Source organism: Lentinus tigrinus (genome assembly GCF_003813185.1).
Source record: "Lentinus tigrinus ALCF2SS1-7 unplaced genomic scaffold L226scaffold_21, whole genome shotgun sequence".
NCBI classification, from domain to species: Eukaryota; Fungi; Basidiomycota; class Agaricomycetes; order Polyporales; family Polyporaceae; genus Lentinus; species Lentinus tigrinus.
Genome location: NW_027137930.1, coordinates 370891 through 395534, shown reverse-complemented (window position 1 = coordinate 395534; position 24644 = coordinate 370891). Strand labels below are relative to the sequence as shown.

At 56.9% G+C, this 24644-nt stretch overlaps 7 protein-coding genes across 7 annotated transcripts in view; 3 read left to right on the top strand and 4 right to left on the bottom strand.

Moving 5' to 3' along the window:
• The window catches only part of L226DRAFT_536991 (BAR-domain-containing protein), a 12951-nt gene extending 2933 nt beyond the window's left edge, over positions 1-10018 (bottom strand). Inside the window, exons 1-5 of the mRNA XM_067681230.1 lie at positions 9917-10018; positions 8504-8815; positions 8338-8451; positions 8130-8288; positions 7961-8078 (exon numbers count right to left, since the gene is read on the bottom strand). Coding sequence (XP_067533395.1) covers positions 7961-8078; positions 8130-8288; positions 8338-8451; positions 8504-8815; positions 9917-9999 — 786 coding nt within the window. The 5' untranslated portion in view covers positions 10000-10018. The remainder of the gene's footprint in view (positions 1-7960; positions 8079-8129; positions 8289-8337; positions 8452-8503; positions 8816-9916) is intronic.
• Positions 10019-10908: 890 nt separating this feature from the next.
• On the bottom strand, positions 10909-12791 carry L226DRAFT_147819 (uncharacterized protein). Its single transcript, XM_067672415.1, has 9 exons — positions 12679-12791; positions 12409-12603; positions 12177-12344; positions 12044-12122; positions 11878-11976; positions 11581-11804; positions 11275-11507; positions 11164-11213; positions 10909-11108 (listed from the first exon to the last, which is right to left on the bottom strand). The coding sequence occupies exons 1-7, from the start codon at positions 12718-12720 to the stop codon at positions 11286-11288; spliced, it is 1029 nt and encodes a 342-aa protein (XP_067533394.1). The 5' UTR covers positions 12721-12791; the 3' UTR covers positions 10909-11108; positions 11164-11213; positions 11275-11285.
• L226DRAFT_147808 (uncharacterized protein) lies at positions 12691-13725 on the bottom strand. Its single transcript, XM_067672414.1, has 2 exons — positions 12786-13725; positions 12691-12710 (listed from the first exon to the last, which is right to left on the bottom strand). Exon 1 carries the CDS (start codon positions 13610-13612, stop codon positions 13106-13108), a length of 507 nt encoding a protein of 168 aa, XP_067533393.1. The 5' UTR covers positions 13613-13725; the 3' UTR covers positions 12691-12710; positions 12786-13105.
• A 681-nt stretch (positions 13726-14406) lies between these two features.
• On the top strand, positions 14407-15537 carry L226DRAFT_466457 (uncharacterized protein; the record flags this gene model as incomplete). Its single annotated transcript, XM_067675981.1, has 2 exons — positions 14407-14795; positions 14853-15537. The coding sequence occupies 2 exons, from the start codon at positions 14407-14409 to the stop codon at positions 15535-15537; spliced, it is 1074 nt and encodes a 357-aa protein (XP_067533392.1).
• A 1077-nt stretch (positions 15538-16614) lies between these two features.
• On the top strand, positions 16615-19126 carry L226DRAFT_147775 (MFS general substrate transporter). Its single transcript, XM_067672413.1, has 9 exons — positions 16615-16807; positions 16862-17238; positions 17298-17440; positions 17497-17539; positions 17596-17704; positions 17759-17968; positions 18021-18067; positions 18127-18395; positions 18454-19126. The coding sequence occupies exons 1-9, from the start codon at positions 16791-16793 to the stop codon at positions 19060-19062; spliced, it is 1824 nt and encodes a 607-aa protein (XP_067533391.1). The 5' UTR covers positions 16615-16790; the 3' UTR covers positions 19063-19126.
• A 166-nt stretch (positions 19127-19292) lies between these two features.
• On the top strand, positions 19293-22590 carry L226DRAFT_614675 (uncharacterized protein). Its single transcript, XM_067686674.1, has 4 exons — positions 19293-19599; positions 19665-20378; positions 21160-22086; positions 22149-22590. The coding sequence occupies exons 1-4, from the start codon at positions 19375-19377 to the stop codon at positions 22446-22448; spliced, it is 2166 nt and encodes a 721-aa protein (XP_067533390.1). The 5' UTR covers positions 19293-19374; the 3' UTR covers positions 22449-22590.
• On the bottom strand, positions 22311-24565 carry L226DRAFT_614674 (uncharacterized protein). The gene is made up of 5 exons (XM_067686673.1): positions 24344-24565; positions 23844-24289; positions 23537-23789; positions 22660-23478; positions 22311-22595 (listed from the first exon to the last, which is right to left on the bottom strand). The coding sequence occupies exons 1-5, from the start codon at positions 24476-24478 to the stop codon at positions 22578-22580; spliced, it is 1671 nt and encodes a 556-aa protein (XP_067533389.1). The 5' UTR covers positions 24479-24565; the 3' UTR covers positions 22311-22577.
• Positions 24566-24644: the final 79 nt, after the last annotated feature.

The following is a 24644-nucleotide window of genomic DNA, read 5'->3' as shown; positions in this document are numbered from 1 at the left end:
CACTCACCGCCAGAGGCCCTGCCTTCTGAGTTCGACGTCGTGCTCCAGCTCGCGGAACTCGTCCGACTGGATGGTCTTGTCCCGCGACATGATCACCTCGCCGACGAACTGTTCGCCGCCACTTTCAGTCCTCGCGTCGTCGTCGGTGAGATTCCGAGGGCGCACGCACCTGGCGCAACTTTCCAAGCTACATACCCCGCACGACATCATTCAGCCTCGCCGCCATCGACGATGGTTCCGCCGGGAGCTCACCTGCTTGCTGGCCATCGTCTCCGTCCTCCGAGTGCTCCTTCTCTGTGCTGGCTAGGCTGTTCTGTAGTCGTGCAGGTCGTTGCAGGAGGCGTCGAGGAGGTATATGCGCGATGAGCTGGAGAGTGGCAACGATGGTCGTAACGGAGAGACAAGTGCTCGCCAACGTCTGCAATATTCTGGGCCGATCCCGAGGCACGATCTGCCAGATGCGATCGGGAAGCCCTCGCTCGCCAAATTAGGTTTACTTGTACGCATTCTGATTGGCTGAGGCGAATCGAACGATCTCGGGAAATGCGTTCCCCGGAATGCCCGACGCAATTCTTTGTACGAAACACCTCCCTTGACTCGACCTTGGCTGCGCCCTCGCTGACTCCGCACAAGAAAATCGATTCAAGGACTATTGTTTTGCTGCGCCCTCGCAGAGATTACAATAACAGCTGCGCGACAGGAATCGAACGCAGCGAAAGTACTCATACAACGATGCCCATAACTTGGACATGGAAACGTCGGCTCGCCCGTATGCGACTGCCTTGAATGCGGACTCTGCTGCGCCCGCCAGAGGCTTTGGGTGCGCGGCGCTCCGTGTCCGCTCACGGCCCATGTCTGCACCAAGTCTCCCGCGCCCGTCTCCTGCCAGTGCCCGCTCGCTGCGCTCCGTACGTGCTTCCTCCCGCCGCAATCCTGACCATCGGAGGCCATCCTCTCAGAGGCGAGGGCGGCGTGCGCCAGATCCCGAGGTACGTCGCGGTCTCGCTACTCATGCCGCTTCTCTCTGCACCTGCCGCGCCCATGCTCCCACTCTGACTTGCCACCTCGCTCGAAGTGTACCAACTGAAATCTGATTACAAGCTCTCGACTAAAGACAACATATCGCTCTTCGTACGTGCTACTTATCTTCGGTGCATGCTGACCCCCGTGTTCTCCAGCCTCTCTTCCACCCACCTCGTCCATGGGTTCTCTCCGCAGCGCGGGATCTTCAATTCGTGTATTCCAACCTCCTCCTCCTCCTCCACCGCTGGAACCTGCGCCGGTGCAGGTGTCGCGGGCGCCGCAATATGGGACGCGGATGATTCCATGGACTCCCTCGACTACGACGATCCGAATGACGCAGACGCTCCGCCCTTCGTGTTTGAATCCCAGAACGATTCCTTTGACGACTCGTTCGACTCATCCCTTGGGGACGACGACGGAACGGGTGAGGGCGGTCCCTCATGCACTCGGCCGCGCGCCGCCATCCCGGCTCCGAACTACTCGTCCACTCGACGACCACAGCGTGTTCCACCACAATCCCTCCACACGCCCCGTCCGCACGCTCACAGCATGGTGCGTCACCCTCTCACATTCTCGCTACTTACCCACACCGCACACGCTCTCGCCAGAGACGATCAATCTCCGTCACGATCCGAGTGTCCACGGCTTTCTACACTGCATGCTGACACTCTACATCCCAGCCCTCCACGTACCTACAGTGCTGCAGCTGACTGCGGTGGTACCCTACCCTCTGCAGCCCTCTTGCCATGCCAACCACGCGCCGCCCTACCTCGCGAAGATCCCCGAGCTCAAGGCCAAGGGCGCAGACGTCGTCGCGGTCGTCTCCGCGAACGACCCCTTCGTGCTGAGCGGGTGGAGCCGCATCCTCGGCTTCGGCGACAAGATCCTCGCGCTCTCTGACCCCGATCCGAAGTGGTCTTCTGCGCTCGGCTTGGATGTCGACCTGTGGGGCGCACGACGCGGTACGCGATCGCTCTCGATGATCTGAAGATCAAGTACCTCGGGGTGAGTGCCTGCATTGATCTGGATGTCCGATTGGTCCTGTAGGTTGAGCCTGACCCGACTCTGGCCGCACTCTGAGTCTAACGAATAATCACGTTGCAGAACAGTAGATGAAATGCGCCCGAGTCGCTGATAACCTGTATTGTCCGTGTACATATCATACCTCGAGATATCCAACTTCACTACTTTTCTAACTGCATGCTGACGCCATCAATTAACACCCCCTCATGCACTCGGCCGCGCTCTGTCCACGCGCGCCGCCATCCCGGCTCCAAACTACTCGTTCACTCGACGAGCACGGCGTGTTCCACGGCAATCCCTCCACACACGCCGTCCGCGCGCTCACAGCATGGTACGTCGCGCTCTCAACGAGCAATCTCGGCGTCACGCTCCGAGTGTCAATACTTACCGCGCGAACCCGAACACGCACGCACGCCGCCAACCACCTCACCCGCTTTCCGGGGCCTCCCATGCCGTATGTATCATCACGCCATCGACATGCGCGACTCCCCTAGCGCAACCAGGCACTCGCACTCGTAAGTCGGACTGCAATCCGCACCCAAACACGACAGCCTCCCTCACTCTGATCGCACGCACACGCCGCACGCGTCCCGCGTCCCGCGACAAGACCCCGACCCGCCCACGCCCTCAAGCCTCAGAACGTGCGCGCAACTCCCGGTAAGTCATACTGCAACAGGTAAGTCAGTAGTAATCCACACCCAGAGGTGCGTGTGTTCACCTAGAAGTCCCCCGACTCTGCCTCCCCTACACCCTTGTGCCAGGCCGCCGGCATCGTTCTGGTCGACGAGTCCGTGTGCAGACTGTGTACCAAGTTGACGTGCGCTCACGTCGAGTCAGCGAGAACGACACAGCGAAGACAAGGTACGTGCTCACACCCGTGCCCAGCATGCTCCAAGTATACGCACAACGGGAGGGAAACCGAGTCAGCACAGGCTCACCGATCGCTCGACCTCCGCCTCGCTGCCGGAGCCGCAGAGAGATCAGCACGCATGCCCTCCTGGTCGGCGCACACCTGTACAACCTCTGATCATCAGCGATGCACAGCAGGGAATGCAAGTACTCACTCACCCTCAAGTCAACCTTCGAGTCCGCACAAGTCGCTTCGCACGGCGCATGCAGCCAGACTGCTGAGATGCTGAGAGCAGGGACGGCCGGAGGTGCGTGGGGTAGTAGGTACGGTACGTCCCGAGCTCCCCAAAGGGCAGCGTCCGCTGACTACTTATACCTGCAGCCGTACGCCGCTCCGGGTCTTCGTCAGCATGTACTACATGCAGTCCACGTGCAGCACGATCATTTTTCAGTCCCGACCAGCGCAGCATAGTGTCGCCTTCGCAACCGGCCTCCGCATGTGCGAGTCGTGATGCGGTGTCCGCCCACCGCACAACCGTCTGCAGGATCGCGGAGCGTTCCCCGAGTCCAAAACACGGTGGGTGAGCATCTCCAGGCCTTCAAGTTCATCTTGGTACACAGGTCCAGGTCGGGGTCGCTACAAGCTAGGCCCTGGATCTCGTGCCAGTGAGTCATGACCTTGCGCACATGTGGGTGGGAGATGCTTTCTGAGGCGTGCGGCCGCCGCCGCGCAAGCGGTAACCACTCGCATTGAGTGCCCTGAGGCTCTAGGCGGATTCGACTACCGTAGACATCGGCAGAGCGGTTGCGATGTCCAGGAATTTCATCTGCTGCTGCCACTTACTAGTAGTGTATCGATCCATATGTACCAAGTACATTGCACAAATAGTTCTGCGACAGACGTATGTAGCATGAGCACGCACAGTTTGACTCTAACCGCCGCTCCGAGTCGCTGCAGCGCATCTCGCAGCGTACTACTAGGTTGGAATGCTCTACCCGGCGGCATGTCTAGCTAGCGGGCCAGGTACCGTTGCGAGTCGCAACCGCCAACACATACGTCCGGATATTAACATCAGCAGCAACGGTTCCAAAATATTGCTCACCGCTCACGCATGCAATATTCATGCCACCAACGCGCATGCAGCCTTCAGACGGAGGTCGGCCTCCGGCGAGGTGAAAACTGAATGCCTCCATACAAGTCGTGCTAGTAGAGTGTACCAAGATAACCCTAGTGCAATCTCCGATGTGCAATTGCAGTACATAACGAGCGGTGAGCGGAGACCCGCTGTGAAATTAGGGAGCATCAGCAGCGGCCTGAGAGATCCCAGGTAACCGGTGGCAGACATATGACACATATGTACCAAGCGGAAGCGACGGCCTCACTGTCTGGCAACGTGCCACATTGAAGGGCCGTGTCCGATATGGCACGGAGGCTGCTCGACCAAGGCCTCGGACGAGATGGCACTGGCTCTTGCGATGGCGGACTCCCATGCACCCGTGGCTGGTTGTTTGCGTTCTCGCCGCTCCCGCACATACTTTTTTAGTACTAGTCATGTATGTTCGCTTGAGCATGTATAATTCCACATGCTTGGTCGTCTTGTGTCGTGCTGTTTGTATCCGGACATCGTGCGAGCCGTTGCCGATGTGGCAGTGAGAGAGAAGGTTGAAGGGTGGGAGCCGCATCATCTGGCAACCAATCTTCACATGCCGAGCGCTTGAGACTCTGTCCTGAACCACCATGACCGGCTGCAACTTGGAACGGCAACCCGGGACCAACTGTGCCTGGCCAAGAAGAATTAACAGCGCGACTTACCCGAAAGACCCAGGTCCTTGGGACGCACTTGGTACGCTCAAGCGAGATGGTACAAACAATGTCTACGCGATGCAGCGCAACCTGATCGCCCTCGCCCTCGCCGTCACGCTGCCCCTACCGGATTCTCCTTCCTGCACTCACACAGACTCCTCTCCTTTTGTCTCTCCCTGCGGTTCTCCTGCTCTTCCCTCTTGCTCTCGACTCTCAGGGCACCCACTCAAACCTCAAGAATCAAGCTCACCTGGTATGCTTTCTGTCGCTTGCTCCGTAGCAATACCGCGCTCATATCACGCTGTGAAGCTGGGAAATTGCGCCGGGGATGTATACAGCTTCTGCGCTGCACACGGTACAGGTGTGCAGCAGGATATATACAGCTCCTTCGCGTACCTTGCGCGGCACATAGCGCACGCCGCTGCACGCGTACCACTGCATCCGGTGCGTCCTACGACCACGACCACACCCTCCGACGTCCTCACTCCTCCTGCACATAACTCATGACGTCCTGCGCATGCGTCGTCGCTTGGAATGCGCCCGGAGACACACGAAGTGTCGAGAACAAGTCAGCAGCATGTCAGGAGTCGACACGTTGCCCTCGACATCAGCCAAGAGCCTCAAGAGCCTCGGAAAGCCGTCCGCATTGCCGCTGACAATCCACTCGACGCCGCAGTGCAACCCAACGGTGCTACGGATCAGCTCGAGACCGGTGCTCCACTGCATCAGACCGCACTCGATGCAGTACCGCGTCCTCACACCATCCCTCCATCTTTTGACATCCGCTCTCCCTCTCTCTCCTCTCCACCTTCTCGACTGCCCTTGTGCATGCCCGGACGGACCATCGCACCTTCGGGTCTCACTCACGGTGAGTGTAGGTCCATCAACGAAGTATGGATCTCCGCAACACTTGGTATGCATCCAAAGGTGAGCATTCCGGTCTTTCCACGCTCCGCTCATTCGTGTCACGTGTGATCCCTTAGAAATGACTGGAGGGCGAGCAACATCGCATATCGTTGCTGCGCTTACAGGGTACGTTCTCGATTCATTGTCGTCATATTGCGCTTGGCTGACAGCACTAAATTTGCTCCGGGATGGGCAGTGCGATGTGCTAGGTACGCTCTTACAGTCCTTCCATCTGATACCATTTCATGTGCTCTGACTATCTGTAGAACAGCTTGGTATGTTCTTGATCCCTCGACTATCACATTGGGCCAATAATAATGTACATGACAGGTTCTCTCCAGGACAGGCAGAGCCGCGACATGCTAACCCGGTTCGTGTTGCCGCCGGTACGTACCTCAGTCTCCCAGGAAGAGACAGGCACGCTCGGCGCAGTTTGCGGCTTCCCTCCTTGCCTCCGGTGCATGATTCAAGGCACGCTGCGACACACGAATTAGCCCACCGCACGCCCACCAAGGGGTTGAAGGAGCACATGTGCAAGACCTGGATCCATATGCTCGAGCCTGCCATCTGGTACAGTTTCACGGGCTCTGACGGTCTCTAGAGCGGCTCGGTACGTTCTCGATCCCCTGCCACTATATCGTGTTTGGCTAACAATTCTGCGGGCAACTACATTCGCGCCGGGAGGGACAGAGCAACATGTCCGGTACGCTCTTATCGAGATCTGCCGTCTCGTACCGTCTCACACGCTCTGTAGAGCGGCTTGGTACGCTCCAGAACCCTCGCCATTCTCTCGGACTCGGCCACGCGTTCGGAAATTGGCAGAGCAACTTGGTACGTGTTTACCTCTCTTCGCACGATGCCAGCGTTGGGATGAGATCCGAAGCACAATCACGCGAGCACGAACACCGGCCGATGTACGAGTCCGCGTGCCAAGTCTTCCACTCCGGATATGTCGCCCTTCGAGCAGCAGATCACGTTCAGTCAGGTTTGCTGGCGAGAGTAGATAGTGTGCACTGTATTAGATAGCATCCTCGAATGCAACCGCTTCCCGGCCCTCCAGCCGCGTGAATCCCTCGAGACAGACGCACCATGTCGGTACCATATCCTACTGTTAAATACACGCCTCGTAGTCGATTTGTCTGGGACAGACGCACCATGTAGGAGACGCACCATACTGTAGATTACACGCCTCATAGTGCTAAATACACGCCTCATAGTGCCCCTTCTCCCCCGTTCTGCCTGGTACGCTCGCACGTCTGCGCACTTGGCGTGAATCCGCGCACAATAGCCGCCCGCACATAACCATCTCGGCTACACCGCGCCTGGCCACCCTTCTCTCGCACAATCCCACGACGTATGCAGCTCAAACGAAATATATTTGCGTCTATCTACACAGCTGCTACATACACGTGTGCGCCCGCGGGAAGGTGCGTACTTCGACGAGAACGAGTCATTGACGCGCTCGACGTGCATGTCGCTCATGTGCACGCTGCTATGGATGCTGTCCTCGTAGCGCTTCTGGCCCCCGATCGTCGCGTTGTGGTCACCGAACGGATGGCCGCCGTCTTCGAGCGATGAGAGCGAGGAGGCCGCGTTGCTTCCGCCATTCGCCGATCCCAGCCCGAGACTGCGCGTGAGCGACGACGGCGGGCGTTGCGGCAATGGCGGCTTGGATGGCAGCGAGGACGACGAGGAGTTGATGACCTCAGTATACGTCGTAGGGAACAGCCCGCGCTTGCCGTAGAGCTCGCCCATCCACCAGCCGTCGAGGACCTCGCTGATGACGTCGATCTGGTCACCAACCTTGAAGCTCAGCTCATCGGTCGAGCCAGCAGCAAAGTCGTGCAGAGCAATGACACGCTTCTTGCTCTCCTTGCCGTTCTCCTTCTCCTTGTCTTTGTCCTTGTCCCCGCCCTTCGACGACGACGACCTGAGCATGCCGAACGACAGCTTCGGCGACGTGGACGGGAGCGTCAGACCAGGAATCGACGACCGCCGCTTGAGGTTCTTCGGCGCGCCAAACTCGTCCGTCTCGCTCTGGTCGCTCTCGAGCTCCGCGAACTTGTCCTTGTCCTTCTCTTTCTCCTTGTCCTTCTTCCCGCGGCCCATCATCGAGCTCATCGCGCTCCAGCTGCCAACCATGCTGATCCGGTGCGAGCTCTTCTCCGGCTTCGCCTCCTTCTCCTTCTTCTCCTCCTTCTCGCTCGCAGCCGTCGCGGTGCTGTCGGAGCGCTTCCGAGAGGCACGCGAGACGGGACGCGAAGGAGGCTTGCTCCCCGCCTCGGACTTTCTGCGCGAGAGCGACTTCTTGCGTGACATTTGCGGCGGTGCCTCGTCGCTAGACGACTCCTCGGCCTCCTGCTCCGCCGCCTTCTTCGCCGACTTGGTCGATCGTATTGAGCCTGCACGGGACGCGGGCGTCGGGCGTGGTGGCGGGCGGGCCTTCGGTGCACCGAGCTTCCGCATCGTGTCCCTGATGCACTGTCAACGCCTTCTCGGATAGATAAAGAATGTGTGCACGCACTCGTCAATCCATCCAGCCTTGACTTTCTGTAGTTCCTCGAGATAGGACTGCACGAACGTGATCTCAAGATCGAGGAAGCTCGTGAGCTCGCGCAGCTGCACGACCTCGTTCTCTTGGATCGAATACATGCGCGCCCGAACGTCTTCGAGGGTCTCCTCGCTATGATATCGTCAGACTGATTGCGCACAGCGAGGAGAAGCAGACATACTAGCGCGATTTTGCGTTCTCGTACTCCTCCTGCGCCTCTTCCCGGTCCTTCTCCTGCACCTTCTTCGCAGTCTTCAGCTTCTCTAGCTTCGCCGCGGCCGAGTCGTAGCTCAACCTACCACAACGTGTCAGCACTCCACCGAAGACTACGATGATCCGGTACGCACCGTCTGCTCTCAAGCTTCTTCCGCTGCGCTTGATACTCCTTGATCTCGTCTTCGCTCTGGCGCACGGCCATGAGATACGTCTCCTCGAACGTCAACGCGTAGCTCTCCTGGAGCGTCGCGATGTTGCAATGTGCGCGGCCGAAGTTCACGAGGGACTGGCCATACGCAGAGTCCTCGCCGAACTCCTCCCCGTGCTTGATCATGACGACCCCAAGCGCATCCACAGCGAGGACTTTGTCTTCGTTGTCGAGCGCCTCGCACATCTTCTTTTTCAATAGATAGTGTCGGTATTCGTCGGACGCGATGTCGAGTCTGCGAAACCGTTGAAATCAGTCTCTGCATATACACAGCCATCCAAGCCAATAGAGAGATTAACGCTCGAAACGTTGCCTAGAGAAGAGCCGAGCCTGCAGCGCGAAGACATAAGGAAAGGGTGACGGCAACAGCACGGCAAGCAGGCGGTCACTGCAAGCGCGGGTTCCTCCTGCACCGGGAGACAGGCGAGGCACATGTGCGCGAGCAAGCCTACGCATGGCTTACACAACGCATTTGACCCAACGCACAAGACATTTTCGGACCCCAGGTGCCATAGGCAACCTTGACTCGCCACTATACGCCGCCTATAATCCGGTGTAGCAGGGACCGGGGCTTGCGTTGCATGTTTGTCCTCTAGAAAGGCTGCATCTGAAATCTTGGCTCTACAGGCTATCTCACCTCTCAACCGTACGACACCCGGCCCGAAAGGTAACATATCCCGCGTTGCCAAAGCAAATGTAGAATGTCTCGAGAGGGTCATTGCTCGCAGTTTACGGAGCGCAGTCAGACCTATCCCGTAACTATCAATCGTTCATTGATGGACGACAAGAAAGCTTGCAGGCTGACACGACAGGCATCCCGGCGTTCTAGACGGGAAAAAAGGCATGCCAATGGGCCCAAATTTGCTGCGCGAGGCCACCTTTCGGCCGATTGCGCTCTAGAATGAAACAAAGTGTATCCTCGCGGTGCGTTTATGCCTTTTCGCCCATCCCAAACGCGAGTATGCCTGCGGTGTGAGGGCAAGCACACTCCGGCACATGGCTGTGAGCGGACACGAGGCAACATGGTATGTTTGCCGATACCGGGAACATCGGACATCACGAACGCTGACGTCGCTGCCGTACATGACACCGAAGGCCAACGTGTACGTCTGCCAATGCTCGAGCAGCTCGGAGGGGATATGAAAGTGCACCGCAGTGCCAGAGCTCGATAGTGATACGATCGCGGCATGGTTCTCGGGCGGTGGCCACGGGATATCGTACCACACACCAGCCAGGAATAGACGGAGACAGAGCGGCAACACGACAGCACGAAGAAACGCCAAAACAGCGCATATATGAAACCGAAGCCGAAGCAGGGGACATGAACTGCACTCACCGCCAGAGGCCCTGCCTTCTGAGTTCGACGTCGTGCTCCAGCTCGCGGAACTCGTCCGACTGGATGGTCTTGTCCCGCGACATGATCACCTCGCCGACGAACTGTCGCCACCAACTTCAGTCCTCCCGTCGTCGTTGCTGAGATTCCGAGGGCGCACGCACCTGGCGCAACTTTCCAAGCTACCCCGCACGACATCAATCAGCCTCGCCGCCATCAACGATAGTTCCGCCGGGAGCTCACCTGCTTGCTGGCCATCGTGTCCGTCGTCCGAGTGCTCCTTCTCTGTGCTGGCTAGGCTGTTCTGTCGTCGTGCAGGTCGTGGCAGAAGGCGTCGAGGAGGTATATGCGCGATGAGCTGGAGAGTGGCAACGATGGTCGTAACGGAGAGACAAGTGCTCGCCAACGTCTGCAATATTCTGGGTCGATCCCGAGGCACGATCTCTCAGATCCGATCGGGAAGCCCTCGCTCGCCAAATTAGGTTTACTTATACGCATTCTGATTGGCTGGGGCGAATCGAACGATCTCGGGAAATGCGTTCCCCGGAATGCCCGACGCCATTCTTTGTACGAAACACCTCCCTTGACTCGACCTTGGCTGCGCCCTCGCTGACTCCGCAAGAGAAAATTGGCTCAAGGACTATTGTTTTGCTGCGCCCTCGCAGAGATTACAATAGCAGCTGCGCGACAGGAAACTAAAACGCAGCCCAAGTACTCGTACAACGATGCCCATAACTTAGACATGACAACGTCGGCTCGCCCGTATGCGGCTACAGCCTTCACAGACAGCCTCGCGCCGGCAACGAAATCAGAAACATACCCGCTGTCATGGTACTTACGGGTATGAAGCATTCTCGTTGAGCTGAACGCTGGCTTAACGTCCCAGCCCGAGTTCATGTGACTTTGGCGTGCGTAAGAGATGAAAGGGAGAGGGAGGAAATCGAGCCTTCCGATAGGTAGAACACTTGGTGAAGCTTAACGCTATACTCAACGATAAGTGATAGGTGGCTGGGGTCGTCAGTAACCACTCGCATGCCCCGCTGGCAAGAGCAAATTCATCCGAGAAAGCATACGTGTTAAGGCTACATACCTCACAAGGTTAGAAACGCAAAATGACTATGCTACAAAAGTCCGAGTCAGTCCGAACAAGATTACTCGCTATAAACGCTGTCGGGAAGACGATTATCGATACAGTCTACAGCCAAAGATGAGTACACGACCAGAGAGGCAAGAGTGCAGACGTTACTCACAGGTCATAACGGGAAAGAGAGCAGTATATTGCCAACGGCAAGGGAAGAAGCTTCATGCACTAGGTCAGCACCAACTCTCGGACGTCAGACAAGACATCACCACAAACGTACCAAATGGGTTCTCAAGGCCGCCCAGCCTCGGGATCGCTCGACGAACTAACCCGGTCGTACTTCTCCGCCTCCTCGACTGCCGTAGAACCCGAGATACGTATCTCAGGAAGTCGCACGGAGTCGCGGGCGACCGCATGGGGCGCCGTCGCGCGCGAGTCTTGCCATTCGTCCGAGGGGATCGGCAGCGCAGACTTGCGCGCGATGTGTATGACGATGAGCCCGAACACTATGCCCTGCACACACAGAGCCACGACACGCCAGTCAGTCACCAAATACAGCAACGCAGGAGGCAGGGGAGGGACATACGATCAGCTGAGGGAAGATCGACAGACAGGCAACATATCCGATGTTCGGGCTGAGGAAGGACGTCACGACGAGCGCGATGGATGCAGTGGAGTAGATGGCCGCGGACTGGACGATCGCTTCGACGACACGGCGGTACCGGACGAAGTTGAACCAGGCGCGCGAGTGCCACTGCCAGTGCGCGTGCACAAGCTTGTCTGAGCGCAGGAGGCGCGCCATAATGAGCACTGGATGAGGCGAGTCGGGATCAGCGCTCTGGGGTCGTGAACGCGGAATGGCGAAGAGCGAAGAAGAACGCACCGGTGGAGAGCATGTTCGTGAAGAACGAGAAGCTGAAGAACACGAGGGGGAGGATGATGTCGCCCAAACCTCCGATAGGGTAGGCCCCGTAGCCGCCGACTGTAAGCGGACAGTTGTGAGAACTTCGAGCAGGTTGATTGCCAGCACAAACTAGCATGTTACGTACCTGCATCGATGACAATGAGGATGATGGGGAGCGCGACCACGGCGCGTTTGCCGCCCCATACCACGAACAGACGGTATACCTGCCCCAGATGTCAGTATCAATACACCCCGTCGCGAGAGAGACTAAGACTCACCATGAACGCATCCCCAATGAGGGTCTGCGTGACATAGATGTAGAACTGAGCCACGTCCGTGGCTGTCCCGAAGTGACTCGACTCAAAGAACGCGTCGTACACGCTCTCCTTATCCGCGCCGTTCGTGACGAAACCGTTCAGCGTGGTCTTGATCGTCAGCGCGAGGTGCTGAGCAGATGTGACACGTCAGCTACACGCATGTCAAGAGCCAGATCTGAATAGTACTACGCACTGCGGTCGCGAGGGCGAACATCAGCGTATTGACCCCGAGCAGTCTCCTGTTGCGTTTCGACATCGAGCCTGGCTGGTTCCGGCATAGTAGCTCTCCGACCCCGAGGGCGTATGTCACTGCGAAGACCCCAAAGAGCATCGACTCGACGAAGAGCGCGACGACACGCGAGTTCAGGAGGTCTCGCTGGACGCGAAGCTGATCCAAGCGTTCAAACGTTCAAAGTCAGACATGGTACATACGTATGACCTAGGAGAAAGAATGGCCACTCACCCCGTTGTCGTCGAGAACGATAGAATCTGCGCCTGAAGACATCGTGAAAGGGAAAGCTGTATCAGCCAGAGGGTAGGGGTCTCGTTGAAGTGGGTAAGTGTGCCAACCATCGCACGCCGGTGCATATATGCACAATATTAAGGTAGGCTGTGCATCGGGTACAGTTGCCGCGTCGTGAGCTTAGAGACTGGAGTCATCGAGCCGGAGACCAGTACACCTGTCAATCAATTACTCTTCCGTATGCCGATCTACAGGCCCCCGAGTGAACGAAATGAAGCCTCCGGCACGAGTCCTGGGAGACATGGCGTTCTGAAACCACGAGAGGCCGATGTAGCGCGCGCTTCCGCACGCCGCGTGAGCCCGACTGGTCACTGGGGTGTGGCCGCAGCGAGATGTCGACGAGGGGCGAGGCGAGAGCCGCTCGATATTACTCCGGAGGTGCGCATGCGAGCTGGCGGCGGAAGGCTCTACTGCAGTCTACACGGGCTGGAGCCTGGAGCCTGCTTCGAGGCGCTGGACTCCGGATGAATCGGAGCGACGTTCGAGGTCTGCTCACCCGCGCGGTATCTCGGCGATTGGCCAGTAGAAGCGCGGAAAACGGACGGATGAGTCTCTGGAAGACCGTTCTCTTGGGGTTTTGTACCATGGAATCAGGAGGATGACGCTTAGTGCTGCTCGATAACGAGGGGCGCAAGGTCGTTTCGCACGGCGATGGAACTTCCGACGGCAGCTCTCGTGGCTGCACATCCTCGTGTAACAGCCGGATCCTAGAGGCGACGCTCTCTTGATACACGTCGGGACGAGATCCCTTTGACGCCAGAGCACGGAAGACCGGTGGTGTCGTGGTGGGCCAGCTATTCGTGCGAGACGTTATGCCGCGTGTAACCTTGAAGAACAACAGCACCAGGAGTACATCATATAAGGCAAGCAGCATAGAGCAGGCCGTGCCCTAACTCCTCCCGTGAGCCGAGTCCGATTGACGACGTCGACGGTAATGAGCATGCTCCGTCCCTGGAGGATGGTCAACAAGGACGACCAATCCTGGAAAACATCCGAGTAGCAGCGACAAATAATCGTTAGTCTTAGAAATCTGGTACTTGCGTCCGAGGTCGAGGTTGCGTCGAAGGAAGGCCCGTCAGGTACGAAAGACTGCATACAACCACCGCGATCAGGTAAGCACGGACGTCGCCGGATTGCAGCGCATGTATGGCACATACCGAACGATTGTCTCAAGAATTACAGTGAGGATACGGGCTCTGGCGAGTCCGATTCATCCATGAGTTCTTGTTAGATTTATACGACACGACGAGGAGATCCACGCGAGTCTTGCCACTGGCAGACAGCACAGAGCTCGAGATCCGAGTAGAAATAGAGTGCCAATAGTTTTCAGGCCCAGGGTGTTCTTGCCGTTGCTGCCAAAGTACCGGTGTGCAAATTCGTGGTCGTGGTCGTCGTCGAGACTCGATGGAGGAGAGAACCGCGAGGGAGTCCAAGGTCAGCAGTGGTGTTTGATTGAAATTACCTTTCCGCCACGATGCTGCACTGATTGCTCACGTGAGCAGTTCCTCTGTTCGAACCTCTCCCATACCAAATTGCAATCATCCTTCCTTCTGCTGCACTTAGCTGACTTAGACCAACGTCTCGCCGCTCGGACATCCTCCTCACCTAGATCTCAACCTTCGAGGTTATTCTGAACGTCTCACTCGCTCGCTCGCCCCTGCCTCCCGCATGTCCGAATCTGCTCGCCTCACACGAAAGAGAGCTCGCGAACAGGAAGACTCAACCGCGAACGACGATTCCCCGCTGCGAAAACGTTCCGACTCTGCCGCCTTGGACGATGTTGCGCGTGATAGGCCCGCGTACAAGAAAGATGAAGAGTTCTGGTTTGGGGACGGCACGGTAATTCTCATCGCACGCGACGTTGAGTTCCGGGTCTACAGCGGCGTTCTTGCGACACACTCCCCCATCTTCCGCGACAAGTTCTGCGAAGATAACCCCATCCGCAACGTGTCCATCAATGGCAAGAGCGATGTACCGTGCCCAGTGGTGATGCTGACGGATTCTCCTGAGGACTTGCGGCATATTCTGCGCGCATATATGCTGCCGAGCGACACTAGGTATGTCATCACACCTGATTATGAGCGGACGCCAGCTCAGTGTGTACACACATGCAGTATGTTCATCTCAAAACAGCCTTCTTTTGCCATGATCTCCGCCTTCATACGACTAGGGAAGAAGTACCAGTTCATCTCCCTTTACGAGCAGTCCCTCGATTTTCTCAAAGGCTTCTACCCAAACCGATTGGAGGCTTGGAGGAAACTCACTGATTGGGTGCCCACAGGCTGGGACCTGAGCGAATCGATTGGCGTCGTCAATCTCGCTCGTCTGTCTGGGGAATTATCTCTCCTCCCAACGGCCTTCTTATCGTGCCTGATCCTAACAAGCATCGTACATGGGTTCACCAGGGAAGACGGTTCGCCCGAGAACCTCTCTTTAGAGGATCTAAACATATGCTTTAATGCGAAGACGGAGATTCGCAAAGCGAGCATCAAAGTCCTCTATACTACCTTGGCTGCACGGACCACACCCGAGTGCAAGACTCAGACGGCATGCAGGCGTGCATTCCGCACCGCGCTGTCCTCCCTTCGGGCGTGCATCGACGATCTCATGGATACGGACCCTTTCCTCCCCTATACCTCGTACGTCAAGGACGGCAAACTCGGCGTCTGCTCAGCGTGTCGGGTCGCAACGAATGAAAAATGCTGGAATGGACGTCTTGCGCTGTGGAATCGCCTCCCAACGATCATTGGCATCGACGTACCCGGTTGGGGAGAGCCAGTCGCTGCCGCGGCGGGCTAGGAGGTATGGACCTTCAGATACTCCTCTAGTGACCCTCGCATGTCGCTAAACGTCGGACATGTTTAGGCATAGCTTATTTACTCAGACGCACTCTTGCAACCGCCTTCTTGGCCTAACCGACACGTCCAGTCCTTGTACCTCTCGTGCAACCTCTTCTTGCTAAGTTCCTTAGGAGAGCTGATAGCCTGTATATGTGGCTTCCGGTATGGCAATAGCTTTGAATTTTGGGCGCACGGTGTGTAAGACACCTCGAATGCTACGTCATAGTATATACTAACTAGCGCATGTGGTACTCTCTACTCTCGCAATCACGCGTCTGGTGGCCGAAGAGTAGCGAAGGAAACTATTCTGCCCCACGCCGCTTTGGTGTTGCTATCTCTCTGTGTGCTCATCCTTCCCGCATTGATGTCGTCTTCCTCGATGTAAGTATGCATCCCGTGCGCGATGCGCGTCGAGCCAAGCGCATTATCGCATGATCTTGCATTCGCCACCTTCGCGCATGGCACGGTCGCTTATACGGATCTGGAAGACAGATGCGATGTATGTCGCAAGGTACGTGGTTTACCGTCGGGCGCTGATGGCTTGGAAACAACGCGGAGGCAGTGCTCTTCTACTATACGAGCCTCGAGGAAGCACAGCACTCCGCGTCTTCGACGATTGTGACCATGCCAAGTCTCCGCTTGGCTTTATGCGCGCTCAAGGGATCCGTTCATCGGTGTCCGATGACACTCATGAACCCAGCACACCTTTGACTGGAGCCCGTACGTTCCGGAGGTCCTGCAGGAAGCAGCGCTCACACACGCGACACGAGCTCGAGCACCGTTTCTGTCGTGGTATGTGACTGTTATCTGGCCCCTACACCCAGCATACTAGCAAACCGGCCAGGACAGTGTATTTCAGGTACGAGTACCATCACAAATAGTTGGATGCGTACGGCTATCACTGACGCTATCTGACAAGAATCAAGATGTAAGATCGACTTCATTCCATCCCGATTTGGAGGCCATCGCAGTGAAAGTACCGTCGGACTGCATCATCACAACGTCGGAGTTTCACCTCGCGTTTAGGAACCGCCTTGGCGTCCCCGGGAAACCCAAGTCCCCGGACCGCGTAGGAAGAGCCGTGGTCTTGGATGTACCAATGTCGTCGCGGTCTGCGCTCGCGGAGACATGCTACGTTCATGCAGTGAGACATAACTGCACTGCACCGTGCTGGCAGGAGATTCCTCGGAAGAACTGCCCGGGGTCGGGCTGATGCTTATTAGCCACAGGTGCGATCCGCGTCGATTGCACGAACACTATACCAACTGAATGTCTCCCCCCAGCCCCGCCACTTCTACTGCCGCCTCTGATCCGGAGCATCTCTACCACAAATCGCTCGACCACGATGACAACGCCAGGGGCCGGCCCTTCTGGCTCGCCTTCGTAGCTGTTTCGATGTGCACGTTCGTCAGTGCGCTCGACTTCACCGCTGTCCCCACCGCACTATCGACAATCACGGCGGACCTCCGGGTGACGGGCGACTCCATATGGATCGTCGTCTCGTATGGCATCGCCAGTGCAGCTATCCTGCCGCTATCCGGCCGCTTCGCGGACGCATTCGGGAGGAAGCCTGTACTGCTTACGGCGGTCGTGCTCTACTTCGTCGGGAGCATCGTTTCGGGCGTTGCGAGCAACGTCGGAACACTCATCGTTGGACGCAGTACGTATGCAGTACCAGTCTCTGCGGAGGCTCGCTGACGGAGTTGATGTCATTGACAGCCGTGCAGGGCATGGGCGGAGGCGCGATGTTGAACCTCGTGCAGATTATTGTGGCGGACCTCGTCCCGCTCGCTGAACGCGGGACATATGTAGGCATGCTGGCGTGCGTCTGGGCTGTCGCCGCTGGCGTCGGCGCTTTGATTGTAAGGGCCATTTTCTGTCGTGGTATGGCGCATAGGATACTCACGGCGTCTTGCAGGCTGGCTCCCTGGCGCGAGTCGCTGAGTGGCGATTGAATTTCTGTCAGCATCTGCTTCGACTTCATCTTGTGACTCTTTCGCTCACCGTATCTTCGTAGACCTGAACCTACCCCTCGCTGCGATCGCGTTCTTCCTCGTGTCCTTCTGCGTCCGTCTCCAGCGACCGGCCGGCTCATTCGGGAAGAAGCTGTCGCAACTCGACATTCTGTGAGTACCCTCCACGTTGGTAGTTCATGCTGACGCACTCACACACTGACGTAGTGGTAACCTGATCATAATATCCGGCACGACTCTACTGGTCGTGGGCTTGACATGGGGAGGCATGCGATACAACTGGACGGATGTCCACGTCTTGGCGACCTTGATCCCCGGCATCGTCCTCCTCGGACTCTTCTTCATGTTTGAATGTTGTCTTTCTATTCGTCCGAGTATCCCTCTGGAGGCTGTCGACATGCGCACAACGATCTCGGGGTGAGCTTTCCTCTCCCATCTGGCGTCGTACTCCTGCTAACATGCATGTCAGCTATATCGCGACGTTCTTCCATGGCGTCCTGACCGCGGCGCTGTTCTGTAAGTTTTCTTGCATGACTGATGGCGCGGACATTTGGCTGATGACCCTTGGACTGCAGACTTCCTCCCCATATATCTCCAAACAAGCAAGGGGTTGTCCGCGCTTGGTTCTGGGCTGCTCCTGCTCCCTGCCGCACTGGTCGTCGCAATGCTCGCCTTCGTCGCAGGAACGCTCGTCAAGGTGCTCCAGGTCTATCGCTGGGCGAACATGGTCGCGGGAGGCTTCTCGCTCCTTGGCTTCGGACTTCTCTCCACCATGACGGCGGATGCATCGGCTGCTCAGTGGGTAGGATATCAGATCCTCGCTGCGGCTGGCCTTGGGCTCGGGGTACGTCGCACCATGCACTATCCACTTCTCACACCGGTTCCTGACCGAGTTTCTGTAGTTCGTCGCGACCGTCTTCCCGGTCCTTGCCCCCGTTCCAGTCACGCACACCGCATCCGCGCTCTCCCTCTTCTCCTTCACGCGCGCGTTTGCACAGACGTTGGGCGTGGTGACCGGGACCATCATCCTCCAGAGCCAGCTCAAGAGCAGACTGCCTTCGGAACTCAACGGATTCTTCACGGGCCATGTCGAACTCGCGCACGCAGCGATTCCCCTCATCGCCGGCCTCGCCGACCCCTTGCGCAGGCAGGTACGCGTAGCGTTCGCGGACAGCCTCAAGCTCGTGTGGGATGTTATGTTGGGTGTCAGCGCGCTCGGCATGCTACCCGGCGTGCTCATGAGGGAGGTGAGGATGGAGAGGGTCACGGACGATAGGTACGGGCTTCGCACTGGCAGCGGCAGCGAAGTCCAGGCTCATGCTCAATCCTCTGAGGAAAAGACCCCATTGCGGTCTGCGTTTGGTGCACAGCAGACTGAGCATAGCAGCACCTCGAGCTCTGATGGCACTCCACAGCCGCAGAGTCGTCCTAGATGGGGCGGCGCGTTGTGGGTGCAGCTTGCGTCGCTTCTCTTCTTCATCGGCCTTTTCTTTGAGTCTATATCTATGTAATTTATATCGATGTAGTGCAACTCTCGCCTCGATAATATATCGTAGAATGCTCATGCGTGCTCGCACAAGCCTTCGGAAGACCGTACTTACCTGTAGACTCGGCCGGAGTCTTTCCTCCGCGTTCCTCGGAGTTGACACGTGGGCGCCTCCGCGATGAATCCCAGTCGTCTCTCCGTCCTTTGGCTTGCTCCGAGTCTCATAACGCGACATTCCGCTCTGCATCTGTATTATTCCAGCCTGGACCTCGTTTCATGTCTACTTGTGTCTCGCGCAAGAGGGCTCGTGAAGACACCCTCGCAGGAAGGATCCCCGATGGAGAAGCGTTCGGAAACCGTCGAACCCAAACCCAAGGAGGACGCAGGCGACGGACAAGGCGATGGAGCAGGCATGAAGAGAGATGAAGAGTACTGGTTGGAAGATGGTACTGTTATTCTGGTCGCTCGCGATGTCGAGTTCCGGGTCTACAGTGGCATCCTCGCCTCCAATTCAACCGTCTTCCGCGACCTGTTCGCCCAGCAAGATCATCCAACGCGTATTGTATCCATGAACGGAAGATATGACATAACCTTGTCCTGTCGTGCAGCTGACGGATACGCCGGAAGACTTGCAACATCTTCTGCGCGCGTACATACCTCAAGGCGACGTCAGGTACGTCAGTACAGTTTGTCGTAGACCGACGTGTCTCTGCATCTTGTTACCGTTTTCTCAACACGAAGTGGCCATCATTCCATGTCATATCTACATCTATCCGCCTCGGCCGCAAGTACAAGATGATCCTTCTCTACGAAGAATCTTTGAGCTACCTTAAGAAGCATTACACAAACGACTTCTCAGATTGGGTCGATTCCAACGTGGAAACGGGGTTACCTGAAGATTGGGCCTTTGCTGAGGCCATCGGTGTCGTCAATCTTGCTCGCCTGATCGCAGAGCCTACCTTACTCCCGACTGCGATTATGGAGTGCACCGACCTGGGGAAGGAGATTGTGCGCGGATTCGAGCGAGAAGACCGTTCACAGGAATACCTCACACCAGAGGACCTCGGTATCTGCTTCCTGGCCAAGTCGGCACTCAGCGAAGCCAGTATTCAGGCCGTTCTATTGACCTTCCAGCCTATCGTTTCTCTCGATTGCAAGACTCCGTCTACTTGCAGAGACCATCTGCAATCGGTTCTCTCCGGGCTGCATGCGTACGCGAGGTTGCTCATTCACCATGACCCTTTCCTGTCGTGGAAGAGTCTTGTCAAAGACTATCGGCTGGACGTCTGCCTTGCCTGCATGAATGCCTTGGACCATCGGAGCCAAGTTGAACGTGTCAAAGTATGGAATCGCCTTCCGGAGATACTTGGGATTGACGTACCTGGGTCACTTGAACCGGAGCTAGTTCCATGACCAGGTAAGCACTTACGTCCACCTTGCTTTGCACGTTGGTCTTATCCAGGGTCTGTTGATAGGCCTAGGAAAGAGCTGCTATATGTGGAATCGCAATGCGATCGTCCTGTATCGTAGAGCCGCGCCTAAGAATGCGATCTATGCTCTTAGTGACTGCTAGCCTTGCACATGACAGACCTGCAACGCTCCACTGCCTTGAAGTACGAGTATACCCTTAAGGGAGAATGACTCAACTGCGCCATATTGCTTTCACAGAGATCCGGCGTGAGTCGGCTCGTGTCCTACTTCTCTCTTATCTGATCACAGACTACTTGCATTTAGGGCCGACCTCCAGTACAGCGTCGTAGAAGACCTGTGCAATCCACATACGAATGAGCGTACCGCTCTCTAGTCGTTCTCACGGAGAGGCTTCTGGAAGATGTTGCAGCAGTCAGCGCGCTAGGATCTTGCAGCGCCTCAAACGCCTCAAGCTCAATGTCCCTGGAGTACATGACGGCTGTTCGTTTATCTGTTCTCCACCCATCCCATTCCACAACATGCCATCGAGGAGTAGTCGAGAGCTTGCCTTACTTTCGGCTGAAACAGACAGACGCAGCGCATCTCAGTGCGTTAGCGACAGCGAGTCCCGCGTGCTCCAGGTGCGCATTATTTCGCTTTATTCCCTTCATGAGCCTGACTGTACACCGTACTTTGTTGACGCGTCTATCAGGTGTCATCTCGTCCATGCCTCAAGGGCAGATGTGAGCCTACTGAGCCGTCCAGTCCACCTCTCCCCATCGAGCTCTACCGAGAGATATTCACCTCCGTCCGTGCACACAACCAGTCCGCCGCCTCACGCTTGCCCCTTCTATGTCAGACCTTGCGCTACGAAGCGGAAGATGTCCTCTATCACACCCCGCTCCTGAGAACGAAGAAGCGCTCCCTGGCTTTCGGAAAGACGATCTCTGCGTGCCCTCGGCGCGCAAACGCGGTGCGCGGGCTGGCCTTCAATGCTTGGCCGGGTTGGGAAGACAGAGCTGCACACACGCGTCGCTACGATCTTACGCGCTTCATCGAGGATCTCCGGCGAGGCGTCCAAGTGGAGGATATACAATGTCCGGAGCCTCGCTGGATGGCAGAGCTCAGGTCGTCCTTGGCGCACTTGCACCGACTGACCACTATCATCATACGACAGTCCGGCGCCACGCATCTCGTCTTCCATCTCCTCCGCGATCTCGACGTCCCGCTCAGGTGTATTAGAGGCACGCCTCTGGCTCAGAATGATGTTAATTTCTTCACTCTCCAGCAATTTCCGGAGCTGGAAGAGATCCATTTCAACAACGCACGCGGCGGCACTCAGCTTGTTGCATCGCTGGGACTTCCCAACCTCCGCGTTCTCACCTGCCCATCGCGCATGCTCACGGACGTAATGCCCCAGTCCTGTCCGAACCTCACTCACCTCAATGTCAAGGAGGTGACTTCGGAGGATATCGAGAGGATCGTGCATATCCTCGGGCCTCAGCTCGTCAGCCTGCGCTTGGAGCACACGGTATGGGACGAACAAGGTCGGCTATATCCGACGAACGGTCCCCCGGTGTGGCGGAGGTGTGCTCGTCTCAAGTATCTGCACGTCCGACATAACCAATGGTGCCATGATGTGAGCACCTCATTAGACCCCGACCTCGAACTGACTTCCTGATGATTGACTCCCTCTGTCAGATGTCGCGTTACCTGCATGACGACCCCGTCGATACGACGAACCTCCCGCCCTCTCTGCAGACGCTGGTCTGGTCGCCCGCGTGGACGCGCGTGTACACGTACCATATATATCCTGACGAGGACAAGCGTGCGGACGTTCGACGTTTTGCTGAGACCGTCATGCGGGCATCGCGGACGCTCAGGACCGTTGTATACGAGTGGACGGGACGCAGGTTTTACAGGTGTTATCTTGGCACGCATACGGAGTGTAGGGAAACAGCGGAATTGGAAATGGATGAAGGGGCGTGGACTCGCGTGTAGGTAATTCTCGTCGCAAGACAGAGTGGTACTACTTGCTTGTCTACATCGACGACCTTGAAGCTTCAGCTGAGCTTCCCAGTTAACCCACGCCTTTCGATATCAGGTTACTTTGCTGCGGGTATCCTCAAGCTATTCAATCTGGGTACACTAGAAATGAAAGTCAGCTATGCACGAGTGTACCCAACGTTCCCCGGCGAAACACAAGACTCACCACAAGAACGACCTCCTCGTCCGTAGCAAATGTTGTCTTCCAGCGAAGCGCGGGCACTCCCCAAATTGGCTCATACATCAATCGACATGGGAACCTTCCCTCAATCTGCTCCGTCTTCTTTTCTATCGGCTTTCTACGGTCCACAAACGACCGCTCCGTAACAAAAGTGACCACGTCCGACGCGTCGACGTCCTTCTCCGTGATCAGCAACTTGCATCGCACAAGGCCGGGCCCGGCCTGGCGGACCCACCGGTGCGCGTCGATCACAAGCACGTGCTCCAAAATCGTGTCATTGGTGAGCACGCAGCGCGAGCCATGCAGCGCGATGTGCCAGGGAAGGACTTCATGCGTGCGGACCACCCGTGCGCCCCCGGGGCCCCAGTCTTGCCAGGGTAAGGCGGGCGTCCGTAGGATGCGTGCGCCGGTGTGCCCGATGTGCGTGCGGATCGTCGAGAGGGGCACGAGGATGGTTAGATGTGAGATAGTATCCCGGCTCGACCACCATGGTTCGAGTGTATTGACAGTCATAATGAGTGCGAGTAGTGCGGCTCCGGGGTCCTGGCGAAACAGTGGGCGGTCTGCAGGGTGGGGACGGGGGATGCGCAGGAGGGCCGTCGTGTCTCCGAGCTGCGCGCGAAACTCGAGGCGCGGGAGCTGCAGGTGCAGGAGGTGCGCGCCCGGACGCGTGTACGCGGGTGGGCCCTGCGAGGCGTGACGGTCGGGGTCGAAGGAGAACACATGGATACTGTTATTGAGGATGAGGACAATGTGGTGGCGGTCGATGAGATAGTAGCATGTTACTCTGTTGGTCTTGTATCGCTATCCCGAGTGCATGAGAAAGTGAGCGCGACAATGAGAAGGATGGTGAGGGACTCACCCAAACAACCGCGCCTGTCTTCCAATTTGTCACTTGCACTTCCATGCACGCCGTGGCCGAGAACTTCTCTGAAGTACGCGAATAATGGCCCCATACAACCAGATCAGACAAAACGTCTACGTAATCTTCTTGATCGGAGCCAGGAGCGTATTGAGCTATTCGTCCGTGACTGCACGGAGCCCTGAAAACGGAAGAAGCGGCCTGGGGATGCGGATATTGATCCCCGAAGATGGAGAAGAAATGGTGCTCATTTCTGCGTAGCGTATGATGGATAAGCCACAGACTCGAGGACTATATCAATACTCACATATTTTCTTCCTGTCCTTCCACTCGGAGCGAAATGATAAGCAGATCCTGAGACAAATCGACAGTGTAACGAGCGCGAGAGAGCATCCGTGTCTCCAGCACAAAATTCCAAGCTGTGCATGAGAAGGTGAGCTCAGGAAGGAGAGTAAGCTGACTTCCCGGACGGTGTAGCTTGAGGGCTGGGTGGGCAGGTATGGCGTACACAGAGACGCCGTTCGTGTGTTCCAAGAAAATTTCTCCCTGTGTTGGTGTGTGGATGCGGTGCGGTATGTTGTCGACGTTCTTCCATGCAATCAGATACTTCAGAATAGCTACATAACGGGCCCGAAGGGAGACGTCTTGCGGTGGTTGCGGTGGAACGTCATCGACCATCCCGGCGCCACCAAGCGTGGATGTGTATTGCACAGCCATCTCGTCGTTACAGATGGTCAAAAGGGTGCGGCAGACCTATGTAACTCTGGTCAGCTAGCTCCGAGTAGACACATAGATGACGGCACTCACGCTTCGGCAAGCGACCAGATCGCCGGTATCAAGGTAGCATAGGATCTTGACTTGAACCTCCATTGGTAGATCAAGCAAGGTCTGACCGTGACGTCGTGCGGCGCGCCGACGCTGTCGAGACATCGAGCTACCCATTCCTTTGAGTGGAACTATAGCAAGGATGATTGAGTTGTGTACAGTAACTCGATGAGCTCGATGGGCTAAGTTGGACGAGTAGCCAAGTTATCAGCGTCTAATTCCGCACGGGCGGTGCCACAGGAAAGCAGTAATCGTTTGCCTATTCAGGAAATTTCCAGGAAAT